Below are 26,946 nucleotides of genomic sequence, written 5' to 3' on the forward strand. Positions count from 1 at the left end.
GTCTGTTTATCATGAATTCCAAATTGAATATTTATGTTTAATTAACATTGACCTTTTCGCATATCTGTAGTCCACTTTTTGATTTTGCTGTGCACAGTGCAGACACTTTTGGCTTCACTGATCCAGCACAGCATTTGTCATTGGAATGCTTCTTAATAAAGATATATTATTCTGACACAAGATCGAATATTGTTGATGAAAATTCTTCTCCTCTCTCAGGAAGGTGTGTGCGACGCCAATACTGCCCCGTCGGCATCGGCCATTAGCAGGCTGCTGCGGGGTGCCCGAAGAGAACTCGACCCCGACAAGAAGGGACTACACGATCGACGGCATCCTGGGCGGTGAGTCATCATTGTTGCGCTTTCTGTCAGAGTCGGAAATGGCATTAACCCTCCCAGAAGATCAAATGGAACTTTACGACTGACATTTCTCGACAAAGTAGCATCTAAACTGAACCCTGTCTTCGAATAACGACCGGTATTTCTAGCTGAGGTCAGTAACGAACGCTTGTGAGACGGCGCTCGAGATGGATATGTTCGCTTCGACTACAGGTAGGAAATAAAATTTTCAACAATAAAATTTGGTCTGAAAGGTAGTTATAAATAGGAATGGTTTCGAAACGAGTACGCTATGATTATGTTAAAAAAAACATTAATACAACATAAACAAGCATTATATTGCAACAGCCATAATTTCAGATATACAGACTTCACCGATAGTATTAAGGAATCAGCAAACCACTTCCTCTCAGACTTCCCCAAGGCAAAACGAACGGCTTAAGGCTGGGTTTGGAGCACTTAACTGTAGGGTTATTAACGCCCATTCAATATTCTGCTGAGACGTGTGAGCTTAAACTTCTTTTCCATTCATTCTTCTTAGAACAGCCACGAGATAAAATGACTCATAATGCATCATCAAGTAGTAAAACAAAATTATATAAAACATCATTTCATATATATGTGCCTGATTGGCTACTTATGAAAATTACAGGAAATAGCGTGTCACTTGCAAATAAAATCTGCTAATAGACTCTCTCTCTCTCTCTCTCTCTCTCTCTCTCTCTCTCTCTCACTCACACACACGCACATACACACACACACACACACACACCCACAGGCGCGCGAGCTCACACACTGTTTTACACAAATGTGGTCTTAAGCTAAAATATTGCTTAATTTCTTAAAGAAGCAGTTAAGTATGATTATACTAGGACGTGCTAAGTAATACTTCCCAATTTTTTTATTGTGTTCTCAACATCGGCTGTGGTTTTATATGCCATGCATATTACTCAGTTCACTTTCTCGCTTCTCTCACGTTAGTTATAATCCTCTGCCGCTAGAAGGCTCCGAACAGTGGTGTATAATATGGCGGTGTCTAACTTAAACTATGTCGGTGCGTAGAAACAGCGTGCTGTAATCAAGTTTCGTCACAGCAGGAAACGTGCCTGAAATTGAAATCCATAGAGTAATGAAAGCTGTTTACGGTTATGGTGGTATTGACATCAGTAATGTGCGGCGTAGGATTGTTCGTACTTGTAACGAAGGAAACGTGGTACTTAACGTGTGTGACAGATTTCTTAGTGGAAGACCGCGTACGGCAACCGACGAGGTACACAGGAATCGGGTTGATGGACTCATCTTATAAAATCGTCCGATAATACAGACTTATCTCTGAGGTAATTTGTCGTATCACGAGACCGTGTGCAACCCATCTTTGCAGAACTGCGGCACAGAAAACTGTAAGCACGGATGGTGCCTCGAACATCCATTCCTGACATGAAACAGAGGAGTTAGTATGCATCTGTCAACAATTTCGTTTGCGTTTAGAATGTGAGTGTGATGGGTTTCTTAACAATATTATGACTGGTGATGAAAGCTGGGGTCACCATTTTCACTCGGAAAGCAAGAGAGCATCAAACACAACAATCGGTGGCAAAGTAGTTAAAGACCATGCCATCAACACGCAGTCATGTTCACAGTTTTCTGGGATGTTTAACGTGTGAATTATTTGGAATTCATTGCCTTAGGCACCACCATAAACTCTGCAGGGTACTGCGAGACCCTCAGAAAGCTGAAAGCACTAATTCGAAGAGTTCGTCCACACCCGGAGTGCCGTCTCCTTCAACCCGACAATGACACACCACACACGAGCGCTGTGACATGTGCAACAGTGCGACACCTTGGGTTCAATGTCAATGATCATCCTCCATGAAGTCCCAACTTGGCCCCATCCGACTTTTAGAGATGCCCTCTTGTGAGAAACCAAACCAGAGTGACTTAAATTAGACGTTCCGAGAGCATTATATCCAAGTATCGGATACTGGTGAGTCCCCTCGTGGGAGGAAGAATCGTGTGTCAACAGGAAACGCCTCATACAAAGTCTGGTCACAGCTACTTTTTTCACATCTGCTTGGTTGGTCAGAATTAAAAATATTGTTTACTTTATGGGCAGCAGCTTCTAACAGTCCCCTGCAGCCACTTGTTCTTGCAGTGGTGAACAATATATTCGTTCAATAGCGACACCATAGCGTGTATGAAATACCACCTTGACCAACTAATTTGAAGACATGTCTCATTAGCTGCAGTGCATCCCAGCGCATTCTCCCCAATTTCCAAGCGACCTGGTACCCAGCTGCATACAAAACCTTCACCGGTACCGCTAAGAGAAATGAGCAACCTGAATGTTTCGGACTTACTCGTGCATTGGCCAAAGTACTTGATGAATCTGATGTGACGAATTTTTGCGTCCGATCACATCTCATCCGCTACAGTATTGGTCTATTTCTACGAGGCTAGCCCTTTATTACTTTACATACACGTGTATGGAATCGTGTCCATGCTCGGTCAGTGATGAAGGTTTCGCCATAAACACTGGGTGAGATTCGCCAACCAGAACGGTACGTTAATTTGGCAGCCATATACTGAGGGCACCGTTTGGTCTTAAAGTCATCAGAGTGAAGGGCTCGGTGGCTTAGTCCACCACAGCGCCCACTTCAGAATACTGCTGTGCTTGTCAGATACGTCATCGGGCTGTAAATAACCCAGTTAGCCTTACTGAGGAGTCACTGAGTACTGTTGTTTCATAGAGGAACAACTGGATTGGGAAGTGGACATTGGAATGGAGGTTCCTAATTACTGCTCACTGAAGTGTATTTGCGACTACTGGAGAGCTGAAAGCTAGATCATTGGTAGAGAATGACTATGATGCTATTGTGATATGTAACATTCATCCAGTGTTCAGAAAATGTATGTCTTCAGATGATAGGAGGCTCTCTATTTGTCGATCTCTGGGGCATGTACTGTAGAGCCCCATAGCACACCGTATCTATTGAAATCTCCTAAAAGCAAAAATAATTAGAAGAGTTTGTTCACAAGCTCGTTGAGAGCCTTACTGTCAAACAGTATGTTAGTAGGTAATGCAAGCACCTTGAAGTGAAAGATGACACGCAGTTGACAGCAGCAACAACTGAGTGCTATGGTTAAGATGATCACTGATAGAAGAAGCGAACGAAGACGGCTCTTCCACCCAGCACCCTTTCTCCAATGGGGACATCTCTCCTGAAAAATTTATGTAACTGTAGTGGAGTTACGTAGGAAAGTTTTAAATGAGTCTTTTGGAGATTTGCACAAATCAGTTTGAAACATCCCCTTAGAACAATTATACATGACTGTGCTTAAACTGACACACAATATTTTTAGCGCAACGCAATCTGACTTTCAATAATCCCTACAAAAGAATGGCCCTGACTAACATTAACCTATACCTTTCACAAATCACTTACCTCACAAAAATCTTCGTTACTCGAACTACTGCAATACAGCGAGCGCCACTACTGCCAGCTAAATAAAAGATTCAAACTACGGAAGGCACTAACTACTGATAGGCATAGTTAGCAAATGAAAGATTTTTATAGAGAACAATGTATTTACATTAATAGTGTTGAAAAATCATAATATACATAGCAGTTCATGACATCCAGTCTTACAAATTTCAAAACTCCGCCAATTCTCTCCCCACATCCACCACTGCTGGCGGCTCACCTCCAACTGCACAACGCTACGCGCTGTTCACAGCCAACTGCCCAACACTACAATGGCAGACAACAATGCAAATTAGCCACAGACTGCACACATCACAGCCAGTGATTTTCATACAGAGCGCTACGTGGCGTTACCAATATAAAAACCTAAACAGCCTACTTACAAGTTGTTAGTGCGCTAGGAACTTCAATATTTCCACATCAACTCTGAAACTGATTGCATTCCTCTGTATTATAAGAGACATTTAACAGTCAAATTTTTGTTTCTCCTTTCTTTTCTGCTTTCATCTCGTTGGGGGAAGAAAGGTAGGTAGAAGGTGGAAGGCAAGTAAAACTATGTGGTTCACTCGTTGTCGGGTCTGCTTCTACGATGTTATTGCTTTACATTTCTACACTTGCATGTGTGAGATCGTGTACCTGCTCGGTCTACTATGGAACTTTCACCACTATCACTGTAGCTAAATCTATTTCGATAAGGATGTTTAATAACACCTTGCGTTCGTTCTTTGTTTCGGAGTAAGGCATACATTTTGTCTCATTTATTTCTTGGGTCTTCACGTACTGTATAAAGATTGACAGCTGTTTGCTCCAAGTAGTTACTGATGTAAACAATTAACACATCTTTCAATGGCCGCACGTTATCCACCAGCTCCATGAGACGACATGCCAGACTCTGTAAAGGGCCGTCACATGAAATCGAGGGAGATGGAAAAAGAGTAAGTAAACTGTTCATTATTTCGAAAATAAGCGCCTTATCTCTTAATCCATTTATCCTGCTGTGAGACAAGAAGGTCAATACCCTAATGGGAAAATGTCTGCGGTTTCCTATGGAACCAAGACTGTACCCAAGCGGTGCAGCTCTTCACCGGAAAGAATCGGACGCCCACACCTGTCTTTCTTCCGGGGTCTAAAAATATGGAAATCTCACTGGAGATGTATGGAGAATTTGAAGGGCCTTCCCAGTGAAACTTGGATTGCGAAGTCGAAGCAATAGGCACGCCAGCGCCGAGAAACTCATGATTACCTTTTTCTTTGACTACAATGAACCGCTCCTCGTTAACTTCCCGGAACACGGTGGCACAATTAACGCACAGCAGTACGTGGAGACGTTGCAAAAACTGAAGCGCACCATCAGGCCCAAGCGGGCAGGAAAGTTGACGGGCGCCATCATTGTTGCAGGGAAATGTCCTCCCACGCGTAGCCAAGGTCGTTTCGACTATGCTGCAGAAGTTTCGCTGGGAAGCCCTTACACATCTTCCATACACTCCCGATCTCTCCACATGCGATTTCCATATTTTTGGAGTGCTGAAGGAAGACATTCGTGGCCCTTGATTTGCTTCGGACAGAGAGGTGCACGCCTGGGTACATTCATGTTTCCGTAGGCAACCGCAAACATGTTTTGGTCACGGCATTGGCCTATCTTGTCTTGCACTGGGATAAATGTATTAACAGATAAGGCGCTTATTTCTGAAATGAACTGTTTACTTACTCTTTTTCCATCTGCCTCGTTTTCATTTGACTGCCCTTTATACACAGTTCTTGTTCATTGCACCCCAATATTGTGTTACCAAGCAGCTGGTGACAATAACAGCTGGATTTGTTATGTCAAAAAAAAAAAAAAAAAACTTGCCTTAATATATTCAAGAAGACTGGAGAATCGATTTTCGCCGTAGACGTATTAGTCGTTTCAAGTTAACCGTTTATTACCGTTTCACTGACTCATTATGTTTTTCATTTCATTGACTCCATCCCCCCCTCTCATAATGTCTGGAGTCCAGAAATGCTCACAAACAAGACATTCTCATCATAATAGTAGTCTTACTACGTTTTAAAGTATTGAGAAGTTCAGCTATTTACTGTTAAGGAGATGGCTTTATTGACTGAGAAGATGATGATGATGATGATGATGATGATGATGATGATGATGATGATGATGATGATGATGTTGGTTTGTGGGGAGCTCAACATCGTGGTTATCGGCGCCCGTACAAGTTCCAAATCTTTCCATTTTCAGTCTCGGCACTTCCCGAATGATGGTGAAATCATGAAGACAACACAAACACCTAGTCCCCAGGTGCAGAAAATCTCCTACCTCGCCGGGAATCGAACCCGGGACCCCAGATCCAGAGGCAGCAAAAAAATGGTTCAAATGGCTCTGAGCACTATGGAACTTAACATCTGAGGTCATCTGTCCCCTAGAACTCAGAACTACTTAAACCTAACTACTTAAACCTAACTCACTAACGACATCACACACACCCATGCCCGAGGCAGGATTCGAACCTGCGACCGTAGCTATCGCGCGGTTCCAGACTGAAGCACGTCGAACCGCTCGGCCACACCGGCCGGCCATATGCAACAACTCTAGCCACTAGACCACGGGCTGCGGGCAATTGACTGAAAGCACAGATAAAGGAAATCTATCACTGATTTAACTATCGCAGCCAGTCACCCGCACAATTGTTTTAAAGTGTATTTCCGATGTCTGTAGTTGGTGAACCTAAGCTTTTAGCCAAGCTGATTTTCCAGTAAGAAATGTCTATTGCTATTTAAGTAAGCGTCCAGCTAGCCAGTAGAAAGCAGCAGCAACCTGAACGGTAGTGTTCAATAAAGAAGACTGACTTGGTGAGGTTTCATAGAAATCTATACTTTAGGATGTAATATTTTCGTGTGGCTTTCCATACTGATTTTGAACTGTGTTCCTGTTTTGTTGTTGTGACTATCGGCAGGAGTTGCTAGTAGCCAGTTGCCAGGGGTGTGTTGATGTGTTAGCGCAGAACATATTACAGCCCAATGATCGTACGTTGAAATCTTTCCTGAAAGTAGTTGGACAGCTGCGGGCCATTTAATTATTGACTTTAGCACCCGGTCTTCAGGCCACGAATGGCCTACCGGGACCATCCGACCGCCGTTTCATCCTCAGTGGAGGATGCGGATAGGAGGGGCGTGGGGTCAGCACACCGCTCTCCCGGTCGTTATGATGGTATTCTTGACTGAAGCCGCTACTATTCGGTCGAGTAGCTCCTCAATTGGCATCACGAGGCTGAGTGCACCCCGAAAAATGGCAACAGCGCATGGCGGCCTGGATGGTCACCCATTCAAGTGCCGACCACGCCCGACAGCGCTTAACTGCGGTGATCTCACGGGAACCGGTGTATCCACTGCGGCAAGGCCGTTGCCCATTGACTTTAGAGTTGTGAGAAATTTAACTAACCCTATCTCGCAAGTCAAAGGAGACCTTTCATTTAGACATATCTTACAGTGTAACACAGCATAGAATTAATCAGGCTTCGCCAATAAACATTAACGGTTAAATTCGCATCGCACGTTGCCAGGAGTGGTATCTTCCGGCTGTGCCTGGGAGAGGAACTTGGTGTGGAAACGCCGAGAAGCGGACGAAAGAAACTTTTTACGATGCCATTTATACACGGCGCAGACTCTTCGGTTACTTTGGAGCAGGCCAGATAAGGCCCGCAGTCTTAACGCCCTCGAATGCACTATAGAGGCGTAGAAAACAGGAAACGTTCGTCGCAGTCAAGTACAAAGTCGCTCCACAACGACCAAACAAGGAGACACTACTTAAAAACGCGAGCTGGACCGAGACTCGAGCTCCATTCTTATTATATCCTCGCAACTGTTCATCGCCAAGTGGACTGTGCTAAAGTGTAAAATATTCCTTCTTTGGTTTGGGGTTATTATGCGAAGAAAATGGCTCTGAGCACTATGGGACTTAACTTCTAAGGTCATAATTCCCCTAGAAATTAGAACTACTTTTTAAACCTAACTAACCTAAGGACATTACACACATTCATGCCCGAGGCAGGATTCGAACCTACGACCGTAGCGGTCGCGCTGTTCCAGACTGTAGCGCCTAGAACCGCTCGGCTACCCCGGCCGCTAATGTGAAGAGCATAGTTTCCCATTGATGTATAGGGCAGTCTCAGTGTTGCAGATTTCACATGAATGTGACAATTCAGAACCAGCGTGACTAGCACAAGCACTGGCAAATGTATAGTAACTAATACAGGCACTAGCGAACGTTTAGTAAACAGACCAACAGCCCTGAACAACTGACAGGCCTTTGTTATACTCTTGAGGCTACCGTACATATCCGGACAATTTTCCTGCAGACGCAGCCGGATCTTATCGACAGTTAAGTCTATATATCAGTCCTGTTGAGGAGTGATCACTTCTGAATTGTCTTGTCTGATCTATGTGGTAAGATCCTATGGGACAAAACTGCTGAGGTCTTCGATCCCTAAGCTTACACACTACTTAATCTAACTTAAACTAACTTACGCTAAGAACAACACACACACCCATGCCCGAGGGAGGACTCGAACCTCCGACGGGTGGAGCCGCGCGAACCGTGACAAGGCGTCTGAGACCGATCGGCTACCCAGCGCGGCTCTGATCTATGGCGAAAATCACTCTGTGTCGCGATCATTGCGCTCTCAACTGTGTCTCACTTGCTCCCAGGTGTCTGGTTGGTGGATTTGTTGATTCGGCGAAACGGACCAAACGGTGAGGTCATTGGTCCTATCGGATTAGGGAAGGATGTGGAAGGAGGTCGGCCATGCCCTTTCAAAGGAACCATCCCGTCATTTGCCTGAAGCGATTTAGGAGAATCACGGAGAACTTAACTCAGGATGGCCGGACCCGGGTTCGAACGGTTGTCCTCCCGAATGCGAGTCCAATGCGGTAACCAATGTTCCACCTCGCTCGGTAAAGTTGTTCGACTCTAATCTTGTACACATTAGCAAGAGATTAAACTCTCCCCATAACGCAACTGTAGGCACGATTGAAGCAGGCGAGTCAAACAGAGGACTCTTCGTTATCGGTAAACTAGCAGCCCGTTCCATGCAGGAAGATATTTTTTGTGCAGATGTCATAGTTCCCCCTAGTAGGAAACATTTCACGATTATTAATGTTTATTTCTAACATTTTCTCTTAGTTCATGTACAACAATAGGCATAGCATTAGTCACATTGTTTCTATTGTGTCCATACTTCTGTTGTAAGAAGAGAGAAATATCTTGATGACTTCTAAATTGTGGTGCCACAAAGATGCCCGTCGACACAGAGTAATCTTTAGGCAGCATGTTTTTTCTTTACCGATTGCAGTTCACTTTTTAATACTGTTATATTATATGTCGTGAAATTAATACGTTTTTAGTAACATGAAAAACGAGCTCTTCTCAGCAATACGTGTCTGCAGCTCGTGGTCTAGTGACTAGCGATGCTATCTCTGGATCACGGGGTCCCGGGTTCCATTCCCGGCCGGGTTGGGGATTTTCTCTGCCCAGGGACTGGATGTTTGTGTTGCCCTCATCATTCCATCACCATTCATGAAAGTGGCTAGATTGGACTGTGTACTGACTGCGAATGTGTACGGGCGCGATGATCGCGCAGTTGAGCGACGCACGAACCAAACATCACCATCAGCAAAAGCTGGGACTACTGCGCTCTCACATCAAAACAGACCGAACAGAAACTGACACAGCAAACACAACAGCTAATGGTACGGTCAGTAAGAAGGCTAATAATAATTTTCACAGTCAGATCCGAAGATACGTCAGAAAATTGAGCAAAATCAATAAAGGATACAAACTTCAGATTCTGTATCTTGTTTGTGCTGAAATTGCAAACAGCAGAAATATTAAATTTCGCATTTAAAAAAGTTTTATGCGTAACAACAGTACCATACCGATGTTTGATCGCCGCATAGACTAACAAACCTAGCTCATATTTGTCGCTTGCAATATGTACAGAATTACAGACCAGTGTCGCAGACTTCCGCCTGTTGCGCACTCCTACAGCATATACTATATTTAGACTTTATGGCGTTCCTGAAGAAAAAGAGTTTCTCTCAAAGAACCAGGGAATCCCACTCGTCTCACGCACAACTTGCATCATTAATGCACGATATCTTTCGAACTATAAATGTGCGAGGTAAGGTTATCTCCGTCTTCCTATATTTTCTAAAGGTTTTGGGTACAGTCTCCATATCCGCATCTAGTGCCGCCTGTAGGCTGAGGATGACATGGCGGCCGGTCGGTCCGGTTGGGCCTTCATGGCCTGTTCGGGAGGATTTTTTTTTTATTTGGTACCGTACCAACACGTCGAGTACACGACAGGTAAGACGACACGGTGTATTTTCGCAAATAAAGTGTGTTAGTGGTATAAGGGGAGGTATTTGTGTTGGTGACTGAGGTCAGTGTACTGAAGAACATTACATCAGTATTTACTTCACTTGCAGACTAAAATTTGTAGCTACTAGGAGCAGTAAGCTTTTAGGTCGGTTAGTAGCTCTTAAGTATATGTGGCAAGAGCAAGCCATTAATACCTATTTTTCGCTGGACAACAGGTCAGGAGCTGAGTGTGGAAACGTGGACGCAAAATAGTTAGTCTATACTGAGAGGCGTAGTCCACTTAGTGCTGCAGTTACGACCGCGCAGAGAACGTCAGGTTTTTACACTTATTTAAATTATGTGACGTGTTGCGGGAAGACTGTTAGATGCAGAGAAAAAACAACTAGCACCCTGAAGTGGGTAATATTAACATACCAATGATCACACCTAACACCGTAAGATTGTTTTCTGACGATGAGTTGTCTACAAGAAAGCATCTTCGGTGACGATTGTAAGGAAATATAGAGCGACTTGGCCAAAAATTCCGCTTTGTACTCGTAGTATAAATCACAGCCGGCCGGAGTTGCCGAGCGGTTATAGGCGCTTCAGTCTGGAACCGCGCGACCGCTACAGTCGCAGGTTCGAATCCTGCCTCGGGAATTGATGTTTGTGATGTCCTTAGGTTGGTAAGGTTTAAGTAGTTCTAAGTTCTAGGGGACTGATGACCTCAATGTTAAGTCCCATAGTGTTCAGAGCATTTGAACCATTATAAATCACAGCTCTTTATTATTGTGGATAAGTGCAAACTAATGACTATAACATACAAAGAACCCGTTAATACCTGATGACAGGATTAGTGGTGAACCTTTGGACCACATCACATCGCATAAGTAGTTAAGGGCAATACTAAGAAGCGATATGACATGGCACGAAGACGTAAAACCAGTATCAGCTAAGTCAAATGGAAGACAGATTTGATGGAAGTGTTCTCAGAAAACGTTGGGCTTGTGTACGAGAAATTGCAAACAAGACACTATTCCGACCAGTTAAAGAGTGTTGTTCGAGAATTTTGAGTCTTGAGCAAGTATGCATGACAACAGACACTGAGAGAATTCAGAGAAGACTTTTAGATTGTAACAGATTGATACAGCCCACACAAAATGTAACAGAGACGCCCGAGAAACTTAACTCGTAATCTTTGAGAGAAGGCCTACATAGTTGTTTTCGAAGAAGACTGCCATCATTCTGTGGACATCATAGCTTATCTTGTGTACACACGATGAAAATAAGTAAAGAGAGATTTGGGCACGGTCGGAGACGTATAGTCATTTTTCCCCTCACGAATATTCGAATGGTATAGAAGAGAAAATCAAAATAATATTGGTAGGATGGCCCGACTGAGCAGTGGCTTGCCGAGTATACACTATCAGATCAGAATTACCTGGATACCACTGTATAGTGCGGAACTGACCATTAGGTGTCACGAGATGCAGAACCGCCAGGCTACTAGGCCTGTTCCGAAAGTAAGGTCCGATCGGTCGCGAAATGGAAACCACTGTGAGAATCAAAAAGGTTTTATTTGCTACAGTTACCTACATCTTCCAGCTACTACTCTACATAGTCGCCGCTCCGACTTACACATGTGTCCTAGCGTTGTACCACCTTTCTAGCACCCTCGTCATAAAAGGCAGCCGCCTGCGCTTTCCGCCAATTCTCTACGCTTGTCTACAGCTCGTTGACTGTGCCAAAAAGTTGTCTTTAAATCCAGCGGTTCATGTGAGCAGAAATGAAACTCAGGGGCATCCAGTTACGAGCTGTATTGCGGATGATAAAATACTTCCCGTTGAAAACTCTGCAGAAGCATCTTCATTGCCCCTGCGGAGTGCGGCCGTGAACCGTCATGAAGAAGGAGCCGCATGACAGTTGTGTTATGTGGGCTGCATGACATCAGCCGAAGTCTCTCACTTGGCCCTCATACACTACTGGCCATTAAAATGGCTACACCAAGAAGAAATGCAGATGATAAACGGGTATTCATTGGACAAATATATTATACTAGAACTGATTACATTTTCACGCAATTTTGGGTGCATATATCAGTACCAGAGCTACCACCTCTGGCCGTAATAACGGCCTTGACACACCTGGGCATTGAGTCAAACAGAGCTTGGATGGCGTGTACAAGTACAGCTGCCCATGCAGCTCCAACACGGTACCACAGTTCATCAAGAGCAGTGACTGGACTATTGTGACGAGCCAGTTGCTCGGCCACCATTGACCAGAAGTTTTCAGTTGGTAAGAGATTTGGAGCACGTTCTGGCCAGGACAGCAGTCGAACATTTACTGTATCCAGAAAGGCCCGTACAGGACCTGCAACATGCGGTCGTGCATTATCCTGCTGAAATGTAGGATTTCGCAGTGATCGAATGAAAGGGAGAGCCACGGGTCGTAACACATCTGAAATGTAACGTCCACTGTTCAAAGTGCCGTCAATGTGAACAAGAGGTGACCGAGACGTGTAACCAATGGCACCCCATACCATCAAGCGGGGTGATACGCCAGTATGGCGATGACCAATAAACGCTTCCAATGGGCGTTCACCGCGATGTCGCCAAACACAGATGCTACCATCATGATGCTGTAAACAGAACCTGGATTCATCCGAAAAAAATGACGTTTCATTATTCGTGCACCCAGGTTCGTCGTTGAGTACACCATCGCAGGCGCTGCTGTCTGTGATGCAGCGTCAGGGGTAACGCCAGCTATGTTCTCCGACCTGATAGTCCATGCTGCTGGAAACGCCGTCGAACTGTTCGTGCAGATGGTTATTGTCTTGCAAACGTCCCCATCGGTTGACTCAGGGATCGAGACGTGGCTGCACGATCCGTTACAGCCATGTGGATAAGATGCCTGTCATCTCAACTGATAGTGATACGAGGCCGTTGGGATCCAGCACGGCGTTCCGTATTACCCTCCTGAACCCACCGATTTCATATTCTGCTAACATTCATTGGATCTCGACCACCGCGAGCAGCAATGTCGCGATACGATAAACCGAAATCACTATAGGCTGCAATCCGACCTTTATGAAAGTCGGAAACGGGATGGTACGCATTTCTCTTCTCTACACGAGGCATCACAATAACGTTTCACCAGGCAACGCCGGTCAGATGCTGTTTGTGTATGAGAAATCGGTTGGAAACTTTCCTTATGTCAGCACTTTGTAAGTGTCGCCACCGGCGCCAACCTTGTGTGAATGCTCTGAAAAGCTTATCATTTGCATATCACAGCATCATCTTAGTGTCGGTTAAATTTCGCGTCTGTAGCACGTTATCTTCGTGGTGTAGCAATTTTAATGGCCAGTTGTGTACTTTGCGGGAGACACTATTTAGCTAGGCATCTTTAGGTGCTCACTATGCGTTGGAGCAACGTGTCGCGATCGGCGACCACACTAGAAACACTGCTCCACACAAATGTGCAAAGCTTTAACGGAGTTTCACTGTCATTTCCATTTCACGCCCGATCGAACCTTACTTTCCGAACAGCCTTTGCAAAATGAGTGGGCAGAATTGTATTGTCAGTAGAGAACGCGTCGGTCAGGAGAGCTGAGTCACTTCGAACGTAGATAGCCATTATATTACCACACCCGATTAACAAATCCATCCGGCAAATTTCAACCCTTGTAAAATTGCCCAAGTCCACTGTTGGGGATCTGAGTGTGAAATGGAAACGCGAAGAAAGAAACATTGCTAAACCACGAACAAGCAGGCCTCGTGTACTGACACAGGGACTGTGTAGCACTGTGGAGGATGGTTGCAAGAAGGCTCATGAAATCAGCGGATGGAACCACTCGTGAGTTCGAAAGTGCTACCAACAGTTCAGTTAGCACAATGACTGTGTGTAGCGAATTAAAAAGGTTGGGGGTACAATGGTCGAGCAGCTCTTCATTCGCCACACATTTCTGTAGTCCACGCTAAACGACATTTTAGTTGGTGTAAAGACCGACGCCATTGGACAGTAATTGACTGAGAATGATTTATTTCAAGTGATGAAACACTGCGGCCATCCGGTGGGACGGCCTGGAGAACCTTACTAGCCATCATGCGTAGTGCCAGCAGTGATGTACGCAGGAAGGTGTTAAGGTATAAGTGTGTTTTTCGTGGTGGAGGTTGGTGTGTGGTGCTCTTATTGTCCTTAAGAAAATGCTTAATGCGGAAGGATATGAACACATTATACAGCACTGTGCACCGTTTACAGTAAAGAAACAGTTTGGTGACGGTGATTCTTCATATCAGCATCACAATGCACCCTGTCATAAAGTAATATCTGTGAGGCAATTGTTTGTGGACAATGGAATGGTCTGACCAGAGTCCGAGCCTGAGCCCAGTAAATACCTTTGGGATTAGACGTCAACTTCGCTCCAGACATCATCATCCAATGTCACATTCTCCGGTTTCGGCTCTCGAGGAAGAACAGCCTGCCATTCCTACACAGACATCCAGACTAACTAAAATCAAACTCCGCCCGAACAGGCTATGAAGGCCCAACGGTACCGACCGGCCGCCGTGTCATCCTCAGCCCACAGACGTCACTGGATGCGGAAATCACCTCACTGAAAGTAGCCCCAACAGATTCAAACCGTCATAAAGACGAAGGCTGGATACAGCTCAAATTTAAGTCCATCACAAGGTGCCGCCCGGAGTGGCCGAGTGGTTCTAGGCGCTTCAGTCTGGAACTGCTCGACCGCTACGGTCGCAGGTTCGAATCATACCTCGGGCATGGATGTGTGTGATCTCCTTAGGTCAGTTAGGTTTAAATAGTTCTAAGTTCTAGGGGACTAATGACCTTAGATGTTAAGTCCCATAGTGCTCAGCGCCATTTGAACCATTTTTTCCATTACCAGGTGTCCGAAAACATCCTTGATGCAGCGGTGACTGCTGATTTTGTCTTCTTTACCATTACGCAGGAAAGATGCTGATTATTTCGCCGTTTAGCTCGCTAAAACATTAACCATCATCACTATCTTCATTACGAAGGAGTCTTGCTACTGGTGAGCACCGCCAGTCCTTTAAAACCCTAATCTGTGTGTGAGAGATTCAGAGGCCACAGATCGGCGCTGCAGTGGAACGTCGTGCGTCAGTCGTAAGATGTGCTACGAATCGATCAAGTCGATGGTAAAATTGTTATTTTCGGACAGTCAGTGGTGGAACTGCGAGTTATCTTAACCTTTAGTAGCTATGCTGAGCTCTTGACACCCTAACTTTTCTGAGGCTAAAACAGAAACCACTGATCAGGCATCAAACACTTCGAGAATCTGACTGGATCGAAGCGCATTATAAACGTTCCTTGAAGGTGCTAAGAGAACCTTAGAATGCAGCTTTTCTGACAAAGCACATACTAAGCAAAGAGAGAAAAGTAGTAACACTGCTTCCGCCCTAGTCGGCGGATGACTCTAACCACACCCACGAGAGCTGACGGTCGACTCCACTATTTCGTGAGCTACAAAAATTCCCCCGCCTGTGCAGAAGGTGTTCAGTGTCCTAAAGCACCTGAACTACCCTATCCGCGGAGAATACTTGCTGAATGGCCTGCAGGGTACTAATAGAGTGCGTGCAGAGAAGAAACTGCCCTCCACCAGAATATCTCATGTGCTCCAGTGCCTTCTGGACCACACACAGATCTGGATAGTACACTGAGAACTGTCTTGGTAAGCAGATTTTAATGGTGCAGTGAGGGAAGATAGTAGCACCCCATTGTTCGCGATACTCCGATAAACAGAAAAAGACTTAGTTGCTCCCAATATTGACTACAGGATGTTAGGAGAAAGACATCACTTTCCTTCTGCTGGGAATGCGAATCGAGAGGAATGAGAAAGCTGACAGACCAGCATTGATTTAAACAAATTATTATCATTATATTATAGTATTTCATGTACTTTACTATCACAATTACGAAGAGCGATCAAAGAGTTTCCGATCGAAGGCCGTACATATCATAATCGGCATGCCAATCAAGCAGAATAGCCGTGAGCATTGAGGCTATCATTGCACCGACGTAACAGATTGAAATATCCGTTTGGGAAAACACCGTGTCCTGCTTCGGTGAGGAAGCCCGTAAATGCCAGCTGTACATCCTCGTCCGACACGAATCCTCGAGCCTTCAAGGTCTTTTTTAAGAAACCGAATGCATGATAATCGCATGGGGACCAATCAGGACATTAGGGTGGATGCTCGAATGTTTCCTACTTGAGTTGGCTTAGTTTCTGCGTTACGACATTTGCGACATGGGGACGTGCGTTACTATGAAGCAGGAACATTCCTTGTCTCAGTTCTTGGACATTTCGCCTTAATGATGCTGCCCGATACACATTCTTCATTCTCTGACACATTTCGGTCGGTGTTTGTCCTTCGGCAGCCAAGAAAAGAGTAACACAGTTCGTTTGTCTTGTTTGGGCGCATTTGGTAACGACGTCGCCATAGTTCACGTTTCTGAAATAACCACACGAACGTTGGAAATGTACGAATGCCACACACATTTCGGTGCTTATATACCCACGTCGGAGACGCTCTGCGTTGCGTATACGCTGCAGCAACTCCCACAGGCATAAACTTTTTGGTCGCCGCTTTTATTAAAATCCTAGCCATCAGTGGCACGTTAAATGTGAGGGTTACGGCAACGCAAACGGGGGGGTGAGTGGGGAAAGAGGGGTAGGGATAGCGATTATCGCTGAAACAACCGGTTTTTGGTTACATTAGTTTTTTTCAATGCCAGTTTAGCCTGAGTGATACAATAGCTCAAAATAACCGCTTTCTGAAATAACAGATTTTCGGTGTTTTTCGTATTATTTCCTGTAATAAACATAGCAATCGAACAAAGAGGGAAAAAATTTTGACTCAAAATCTTAAATCCAATAGGCAAATAAAAGAAAACATAGTACGTCGAATGTTCACAGGTTTTCTCCAAAAGCGATAAGTAGTTGAACAAGAAGTCATCGGTATTCTCCGATTGATTCTAATTTCATGAAACTCTGCTCAAAAATTAGATTGCAATAGAGCATATATCATCATTTAGGTATTACGAATAGCCACTGCTAAAGGGCCTAAACTGAGACTGAAAATTTATATTTTACGTGTTTATTTATCCATTTTCAAGAGCTACAATCAGATAAAAGAGTATTAGGTAGACAAAGTCACCAGATCAGATACATTGTATTTTTATTGAAAACTACGAAAGTTTTAACTTTTCTCCTTATATGATGTCGCAAGTGTGTTGTGGTTTCCCCATTATTAACCTTTTAAAGCAAACTGGGTACTGTACGTCACAGACCTCCATTTCGTAAAATGTTTCCAGATTAGGGGTGGTGCCTTTCTGCAACACACCTAATGTTCGACGACGACAGGTAGAAGCCACCATATATACCAGATCAGGCAAGTTTCGCACACGACTTGTATAAACGTATCATCGAGTAGACCACGCCGTATGGTTACAAGTACATTACTGTCACAGCAATCCTGTACTAATTCCTGATGTCATGTGTTTGATGCTCGTTTCTGTCGGCTTTGTTACTACAATAGCACGGATCGCTTTTCATATTTTCTATAATAACGCAATATTTCAAAGCAATGGAAATTTTATGAATAAACGTTACTAGTTTTTTTTAAACAGGTTTATTTAAAACACAAAAAATTTAGCACTGCTACTATGGCTAATTGATATTTCGGTTTTTTACCCGATTATTCCAATACCAATCTCAAAGAAAGCAGGTGTTGACAGATGTGAAAACTACCGACCTATCAGTTTAATAAGTCACGGCTGCAAAATACTAACGCGAATTCTTTACAGACGAATGGAAAAACTGGTAGAAACCGACCTCGGGGAAGATCAGTTTGGATTCCATAAAAATATTGCAACACGTGAGGCAATACTGACTCTACGACTTATCTTAGAAGAAAGATTAAGGAAAGGCAAACCTACGTTTCTAGTATTTGTAGACTTAGAGAAAGCTTTTGACACTGTTGATGGAATACTCTCTTTCAAATTCTGAAGGTGGCAGGAGTAAAATACAGGGAGCGAAAAGCTATTTACAATTTGTACAGAAACCAGATGACAGTTATAATAGTCGAGGGACATGCAAGGGAAGCAGTCGTTGGGAAGGGAGTGAGACAGGGTTGTAGCCTATCCCCGATGTTATTCAATCTGTATACTAAGCAAGCAGTGAAGGAAACAAAAGAAAAATTCGGAGTTAAGTATTAAAATCCATGGAGAAGAAATAAAAACTTTTGAGGTTCGCCGATGACATTGTAATTCTGTCAGAGACAGCAAAGGACTTGGAAGAGCAGTTGAACGGAATGGACAGTGTCTTGAAAGGAGGATATAAGATGAACATCAACAAAAGCGAAACGAGGATAATGGAATGTAGTCGAATTAAGTCGGGTGATGCAGAGGGAATTAGATTAGGAAATGGGACACTTAAAATAGTTAAGGAGTTTTGCTATTTGGGGAGCAAAATAACTGATGATGGTCGAAGTAGAGGGATATAAAATGTAGACTGGCAATGGCAAGGAAAGCGTTTCTGAAGAAGAGAAATTTGTTAACATCGAGTATTGACTTAAGTGTCAGGAAGTCGTTTCTGAAAGTATTTGTATGGAGTGTAGCCAGGTATGGAAGTGAAACACGGATGATAAATAGTTTGGACAAGAAGAGAATAGAAGCTTTCGAAATGTGGTGCTACAGAAGAATGCTGAAGATTAGATGGGTAGATCACATAACTAATGAAGAGGTATTGAATGGAATTGGAGAGAAGAGAAATTTGTGGCACATCTTGACTAGAAGAAGGGATCGGTTGGTAGGGCATGTTCTGACGCATCAAGGGATCACCAATTTGATATTGGAGGGCAGCGTGGAGGGTAAAAATCGTAGAGGGAGGCCAAGAGATGAATACACTAAGCAGATTCAGAAGGATGTAGGTTGCAGTAGGCACAGGGAGATGAAGTAGCTTGCACAGGATGGAGTAGCATGGACAGCTGAATCAAACTAGTCTCAGGTCTAAAGATCACAACAACAACACCCGGTTATTAGTAAAAAGTAAACACTTGTTGTAACCGACACCAAACAAACATCGAAAAACACCGTTTATTCAGACCTAAAATATCGGTTTCGGTTTTAACTAGTGGCTTTTTCCCATCCCTAGGCAAGAGATGGGGTGGTGGGATGGGGGGGGGGGCGGGGTACGGTAAGGGGGAGGCATTAATTTCCCGTAGAATCGAACCCAGGACCCGATCTTGAAGAGGATTCGAACCCCGTTCGTCGGTCGGTTACAAAAGAGAGGAAATGGTATCCTGTTTTGTGTTTTGTAAATAGCCTGCACCACACAGTTCTCTTACCTGATGTCTGAAAGACGCAGGTACCTCCTCGGCGTGTGTCCGCGTCAGATTCTGCCGACGGCCTCGGAGCGATGCGACAAATGTCGTCGCTGACGGCGGAACAAGGAGGTCGAGGCCGCAGCAGTTTGCGGTGAATCGCGCCCGAGGTGGCGAGAAGCGAAATTACGCGAGGTGTCCAAACAGGCCGGCGGCGGCGGCGGCGTTGGCGGGCGCAGGTGCGCCGCGGCGCGACTTCAAACGGCCGCACCGACGCTGAAAAATTAGCGGCCCACAAAGGGCGGTGTCAGGCCGCCACAATGGGCCCTCAGCTCAGCTCGGCTCTCCTCTCCGGCCGCACTTGCCGCCGCATTCTTGGGCCGGCACCACATTCAGCCCGTGACGTCACTCGCGGGATCTCGCCGCACAAACGCGCCGGCCAGGGCTAGCAGCTACCTGCTACAGCGCCCCGCCACTGACACCTTTATGACGCAGTATACCAGCTTTTCCCACTCTGATTAAAATCGGGCTGCACTCTGTCATTAACGTTGTTCTGAGGATTAGGCCCATCTCCGTAACAAGTCCATTCACCTTCACTGGAGTCAATCTACAATAAACTTCTCTCCAGGCAGGTATAACGGATCTTCTTCTTGATGATTTGGTTTGATTTGTACTTGGCCCCCGCTAAAACCTGACGACAGTCGGTAGAGTGTTGAGATCTTTATCAAGTTACGAACACGACGTTACACAAAATAACAGTGCTGCACCGAAATGTCGACATGCGTGAGATATTTACTTCACCAAGGACAATGTTGACTGGAATACTCTCTTTGAAATTCTGAAAGTGGCAGGGATAAAATGCAGGGAGCGATAGGCTATTTACAATTTGTACAGAAACCAGATGGCAGTTATAAGAGTCGAGGGAGTGAGACAGGGTTGTAGCCTATCCCCGATGTTATTCAATGTGTATACTAAGCAAGCAGTAAAGGAAACAAAAGAAAAATTCGGTGTAGGTATTAAAATACATGGAGAAGAAATAAAAACTTTGAGGTTCGCCGATGATATTGTAGTTCTGTCAGAGACAGCAAAGGACTTGGAAGAGAAGTTGAACGGAATGGATAGTGTCTTGAAAGGAGGATATAAGATGAACATCAACAAAATCAAAACGAGGATAATGGAATGTAGTCGAATTAAATCGGGTGATGCTGAGGGAATTAGATTAGGAGATGAGACTCTTAAAGTAGTAAAGGAGTTTTGCTATTTGGGGAGAAAAGTAACTGATGATGGTCGAAGTAGAGAGGATATAAAATATAGACTGGCAATGGCAAGAAAAGCGTTTCTGAGGAAGAGAAATTTGTTAACATCGAGTGTAGATTTAAGTGTCAGGAAGTCGTTTCTGAAAGTATTTGTATGGAGTGTAGCCATGTATGGAAGTGAAACATGGACGATAAATAGTTCGGACAAGAAGAGAATAGAAGCTTTCGGAATGTGGTGCTACAGAAGAATGCTGAAAATTAGATGGGTAGATCACATAGCTAATGAGGAGGTATTGAATAGGATTGGGGAGAAGAGGAGTTCGTGGCACAACGTGACTAGAAGAAGGGATCGGTTGGTAGAACATGTTCTGAGGCATCAAGGGATCACCAATTTAGTATTGGAGGGCAGCGTGGAGGGTAAAAATCGTAGAGGGAGACCAAGAGATGAATACACTAAGCAGATTCAGAAGGATGTAGGTTGCAGTAGTTACTGGGAGATGAAGAAGCTTGCACAGGATAGAGTAGCATGGAGAGCTGCATCAAAACAGTCTCAGGACTGAAGACCACAACAACAAACAAAACCAATACAGTTACATCCACAACAAATTCCCTACAAGCTGGTCGTAATTTCAAGTATCTAAGAAATCGTAACAGTGGGCTTGTTATTTGAGTCAAAGATTCTACACAAGCGCCGAGCGCTACAGTTAAATATTATCGCTGCGCGTAATTATTACACGGGAGTTTCATGTCAATAATTTGATAGAATTTTAAATCACAAATGCACGACTTGGCACGAGAGGGTGTTTTATTGCACAATATCAGTCACTTTCTAACCGAGCCTTGATAATAAAATTTCCCCAGGTGTTGGGGGGATTTAAATCATATGCTTCGGACCTAGCACTGAAGTTCCATAAACCACTGGCTTATATGAATGAAAATTGTCTATCAGTGTTCGTTGCCTAAATCACTGTCTAAGTAATGTTTAGTTCAATTATCTAGTTAAAAGTTCACTTTATTCTAGGAGGTAAAAGTCCTCCGTTCGAATTCTAATGCCGTGATATTTGAAGTCAGAAGATCGTATACTGCATCATAACAGATCGCAATTATTCCATCTCAAAAACAATCTAAGCGCGCCTACATGAACGAGCATTCAAATATATGACCTGCTTCGGCTAACTCTCGTAACGTAGTGACAATGCATTGAATTATATTTAGTCATTACTCACGATTCCCAAAGAGTACTCACACGGAGTATTCTTTGGGATCGTTGGTTTTACTTTGCGAATGTTAATTTATGCTAATTTTGCGATTTATTATGATTTTGATTTTAATTTTACTGAAATTTAATCTTTCTTTCATAGACTGCTAAATTGTCAAGTCTTAGATTCCTGATTTAATTACTTGTTATTGTCCTAATAATAGTGATAAATGGAACTTCGTTCGCTTATTCACTTTTCTGGGAATTTGGGACTTGGGGGGAAATCTTTGGGGTATTGGGAGCTAATTTTTGATTTTTATTTCTCGTCCGAGCAAGTGGCATTACACAGGCTTGCACGAAATATAAATTTTGATTGCCACTGACTTCCCCTTCGTTGAATTTGTGCAGTTCTTCTTGTGTTTATTTCATTACTTCACACTCATTTTTCGCCATTTCTTCATGAATTCACTGAGTTCATGCAGCCCGCCACGAATTCTTCTCCTGCGCCAAACTCTTCGTCTCAGAGTAGCACTTGCAACTTACTTCCTCAATTATTCGTTCGATGTATTCCAATCTGGCTTCCTCTACAGGTTTTACCGTCTACAGCTCCAGCACCATGGAAGTTCTTCCCTGATGTCTTAACAGATGTCCTATCGTCCTATCCCTTCAGTGTTTCCCATATCCTCCATTCCTCTCCGATTCTGCGCAGAACCTCCCCATTTCTTACCTTATCAGACCGCCTAATATTCGACATTCTTCTGTAGCACCACATCTCAAATGCTTCGATTCTGTTCTGTTCCGGTTTTCCCATAGCCCTTGTTTCACTATCACACAATGCTCTTCTCTAACCATACATTCTCAGAAATTTCTTCCTCAAATTAAGGCTTATGCCCTTTTTGCCCGTGCTAGTCTCCTTTTGATGTCCCCCTTGCTCCATCCATCATGGGTTATTTTTTCCCATAGATAGCAGAATTCCCTAACTTAGCTTACTTGATGATCATCAGTCCTTATGCTATGTTTCTCTCTGTTCTCATTTCCCACACGTCTCATTAATTTCGCCTTTCTGCGGTTTACTCTCACTCCATATTCTTTACTCATTAGACTCTTCACTCCATTCAGCATATCCTGTAATTCTTCTCCATTTTCACTGAGCATTGCAATGTCATCAGCGAATCTTATCACTGATATCCGTTCACCTTGAATTATAATCCCACTCATAAACCTATCTTTTATTTCCTTAATCGTCCCTTATGGAATCAAAAACTGTTAAAATTTTGGACGCCATACCTTCTTCGTTTATCATTCCCTTAACCGTTACCAGTCGTCTGAAATCATATTAACGAATTTGCAAGTTTTGATTGACACATGCTACGGTCGCAGGTTCGAATCCTGCCTAGGGCTTGGATGTGTGTGATGTCCTTAGGTTGGTTAGGTTTAAGTAGTTCTGAGTTCTGGGGGACTGATGACCTTAGATGTTAAGTCCCATAGTGCTCAGAGCCAGCCATTTGATTAACACATGGGAAGTTCCTCTAATATGGAGCAATATTCTTTGTCGATTGGCATTTAAAAAGACGTTTTTGTGGTAGCAATAGTCGCTTCTCGTTCCAGCTCCGGACAATGAAAAGTCGAAAAAAAGTTCCGTCATGCAATACCCTACTTTATTAGCCAATGTGCATCCCAGAAACAGGGCATCATCCTCAGGGCTTCAGTCGACTATTGAAGTACAGTTATCGTGGCGTCAACGTTAATTTATCCGTAGGAGGTAACAATGAATTTAAGCACAGAAATAAAAGTCATGCCAGGAAATTTGGGATTTTTTTAAAATACATGTTGCAGATGTGAATTGTGAATGTGACACAGCTGTAAAATTTACACCTGACATTATTTACGTTCCGCCGAACTGTTCATTACACTGGTTTATAAAACATGGTACTGTGCAGACACATCCCTGTGGTTCAAAGTTTGTAACACAGATTGTGTATTAGACAACGCACAAATAATTTTTATACAAATTTAGAAATGCCTAGAATTAACTGTTCAAGAGTAAAATTAATTTTATCTACATTTGTTTGTTCAGAAAGATGAATACGTGAATAATGAATATTGCTCTTCGCCAAATATGTGTCTTACTGAACAGTTAATGAGGTTATGAGAGGGTTACATTGCACGCTAATATGTTGTCCATGATCACAATATGAAACAGCTGCTTACTCGAAAAACAGCTTTTTAGGACTATGTTAGAAGTATAGACAACTGTAACGAATGAGGGGAGGGGAGGGTAGGGAGCAAGTAAGGTACGTGTTCGCGAAATTTTTTTAGAATTCGACTGAACTAATTGTCAGTATATTCTTTCAGAATATCTTTAGGGTTCTTCTGTATTTTAAGGGTTTGTCTAGTTTTAGGGGACCTCCGAAACAAAAAGTTCATTGGTCTGCTATATATCTCACAGAGAGAAGTATATTGAGGGAAAGCTGCAGCTTCGCATGCACTACTGTATAAGAGGCAGCTAAATGAAAAGCGAGACAGATGGAAAAAAGTAAGTCACCTGTTATTACATTTATCCCACTGTGAGGCAAGACGCTCAGTGCCTTCATGGTAAAATGTTTTCGGCGGCCTATGGAACCATGAATGTACCCAGGCGTGCACTTCTTAGGCCTAAGTAAATCGACGGCAACGAACTACTTCTTACATGGCTCCAAAAATATGTAAATGGCAAGGGAGAGATCGGGACCGCATGCAGCATGTGTAAGGCTTCCCAGCGAAACTTCCTTGGTAACATGTGGGCCTGTCGATTTGCTTCGAACTAAGAGATGCACGCTTGGATGATTCCGTAGTCAACAGTAAACATGTTTCCATGAAGGCATTGACTATCTGGTCTTACAGTGGGATAAATATATTAACAGTTACGGTGATTATTGTTGAAATAATAAATATCTTACTTTTTTACCATGTGTCATACTTTCATCCGACTGTCCTTTACCGAAGTGGAAAGTCGCATTGTAATATCGTTGTACTCTTCACAGGACTGACTGGCAGAGATACAACAGTGAGTGCGGAATTGAGAGAGAAATTATCATCAATTAATTCATTTATTCACTTGTCGTAATTCCGATCATGTGGAGAGAATGTGGACTGAAACAAGTTATAAATCAACTAACAGAAACAGTGACTGTACGTTACTTGCGTAATGCGTACTAACAACACACTACGACTAGTGCTAATCTCTTTTAGATTAGCGGTACTTCATATTTGTACACACATCAAAATGTTTTGCATCACCCCAGTTCCCATAACTCCTGAAGACAGACACTGTAACACAGACACAGTCCCTTTGACAGTTCAGAGATGTCACTAAACCCGCCCAAAGATGCTAACACCCATGCAAGAGCAGCGCCTATTAGACGGAGGGGGTCTGACAGCCTATGAGTTCCAGTCATTTCACCGGGAAGGAGGTACACAGCTCTTGTTGTCTGTAGTTGAACCATGCCTGGATGGTCAATACCGCGGTTCTATCGCGTCCGTTTTTGTGACAGGAAGGGCTCTCAACAAGGGAAGTGTCCAGGCGTCTCAGAGTGAAACAAAGCGATGTTGTTCGGACATGGCGGATATAGAGAGAGACAGGAAATGTCGATGGTATTCCTCGCTCAGGCCGTCCAGGGCTACTACTGCAGTAGATGAGAGCTACCTACGGATTATGGCTCGGAGGAACCCTGACAGCAATGCCACCATGTTGAATAATGCTTGTCGTGCAGCCACAGGACGTCGTGTTACGATTCAAACAATATGCAATAGGCTGCATGATGCGCAACTTCACTCCCGACGACCATTGCGAGGTCCATCTTTGCAACCACGACACCATGCAGTGCGATACACATGGGCCCAACAACACGCCGAATGGACCGCTCAGGGTTGGCATCACTTTCTCTTCACCGATGAGTGTCGCCTCGTATGCCTTCAACCAGACAATCGTCGGAGACGTGTTTGGAGGCAACCCGGTCAGGCTGAACGCCTTAGACACACTGTCCAGCAAGTGCAGCAAGTTGGGAGCTCAAATGGTTCAAATGGCTCTGAGCACTGTGGGACTTAACATCTGAGATCATCTGTCCCCTAGACTTAGAACTACTGAAACCTAACTAACCGAAGGATATCTCCCACATCCATGCCCGAGGCAGGATTCGAATCTGCAACCGTAGCAGCAGCGCGGTTCCAGACTGAAGCGCCTAGAACCGCTCAGCCACACCTGCCGGCTTCCCGATGGTTGGTGCTTCGAAACCCGATTACATTAACCAAGCTCCTGAGCGCAGGACATTACTTAAAAGTATTCTTCGTTTCTGGAACACTCTTTTCACGCAGTCATTATTTTTACAGGTTTGCCTGGAGTGACTCCCTTGAACCTTGAATAGTGAAAGGTGTTATGTGAGTTAATCATGCAACTCACAGGGCCAAACCAGCTGAAGACATGGATTCTCGATTCAAAGAACGTTTTCATCTTCCTTCCGAAATTGCTCTTCGCCTTAAATTGCTATTGTAGAACTCTCTGCGAGTATGAGTCAGAACCACGGGTTGGATTCAAAACACATCTAAGACCATTTTTTATGATGTTGCAGCACGGTGATTCCATTAATCATTTGCATCAACATAGGCAGAGTGTGGTGAAACAGAATGAAGAGAATTGTGTTGTTGTGATTCTTCAATTTCTCCAGGCGCATTTTATGATGTACATCAGCGCACCTGATGATGGCAACGTGGTTGATTGCCGAAATATTGTGTCCTATGCAAACTCATACCAGGCTGTTCACCCGAGATTTATTTCGTCATTGTGTTGTTGCTTATGCTTCATGTGGGATGGTCTCTGTGAGCGAAGACGTCACTGGTTGATTGTGATGAGAATTCTCAGACTAACGGACGAAGATTCCAAGAGTACTGGTTAAATATTCCACCAACTTGAAATTATAATCCACATG

At 43.9% G+C, this 26,946-nt stretch overlaps 1 protein-coding gene and 1 pseudogene across 1 annotated transcript in view; one reads left to right on the forward strand and one right to left on the reverse strand.

The window, feature by feature from the left end:
* The window catches only part of LOC124775893 (protein gooseberry-like), a 294,891-nt gene that overhangs the window by 122,705 nt on the left and 145,240 nt on the right, over window positions 1-26,946 (forward strand). The window contains 2 exon segments of the mRNA XM_047250728.1: window positions 220-312; window positions 314-341. Coding sequence (XP_047106684.1) covers window positions 220-312; window positions 314-341 — 121 coding nt within the window.
* LOC124778833 lies at window positions 7,102-7,219 on the reverse strand (annotated as a pseudogene).

Source organism: Schistocerca piceifrons, chromosome 2 (assembly GCF_021461385.2).
Source record: "Schistocerca piceifrons isolate TAMUIC-IGC-003096 chromosome 2, iqSchPice1.1, whole genome shotgun sequence".
Classification (NCBI taxonomy): Eukaryota; Metazoa; Arthropoda; class Insecta; order Orthoptera; family Acrididae; genus Schistocerca; species Schistocerca piceifrons.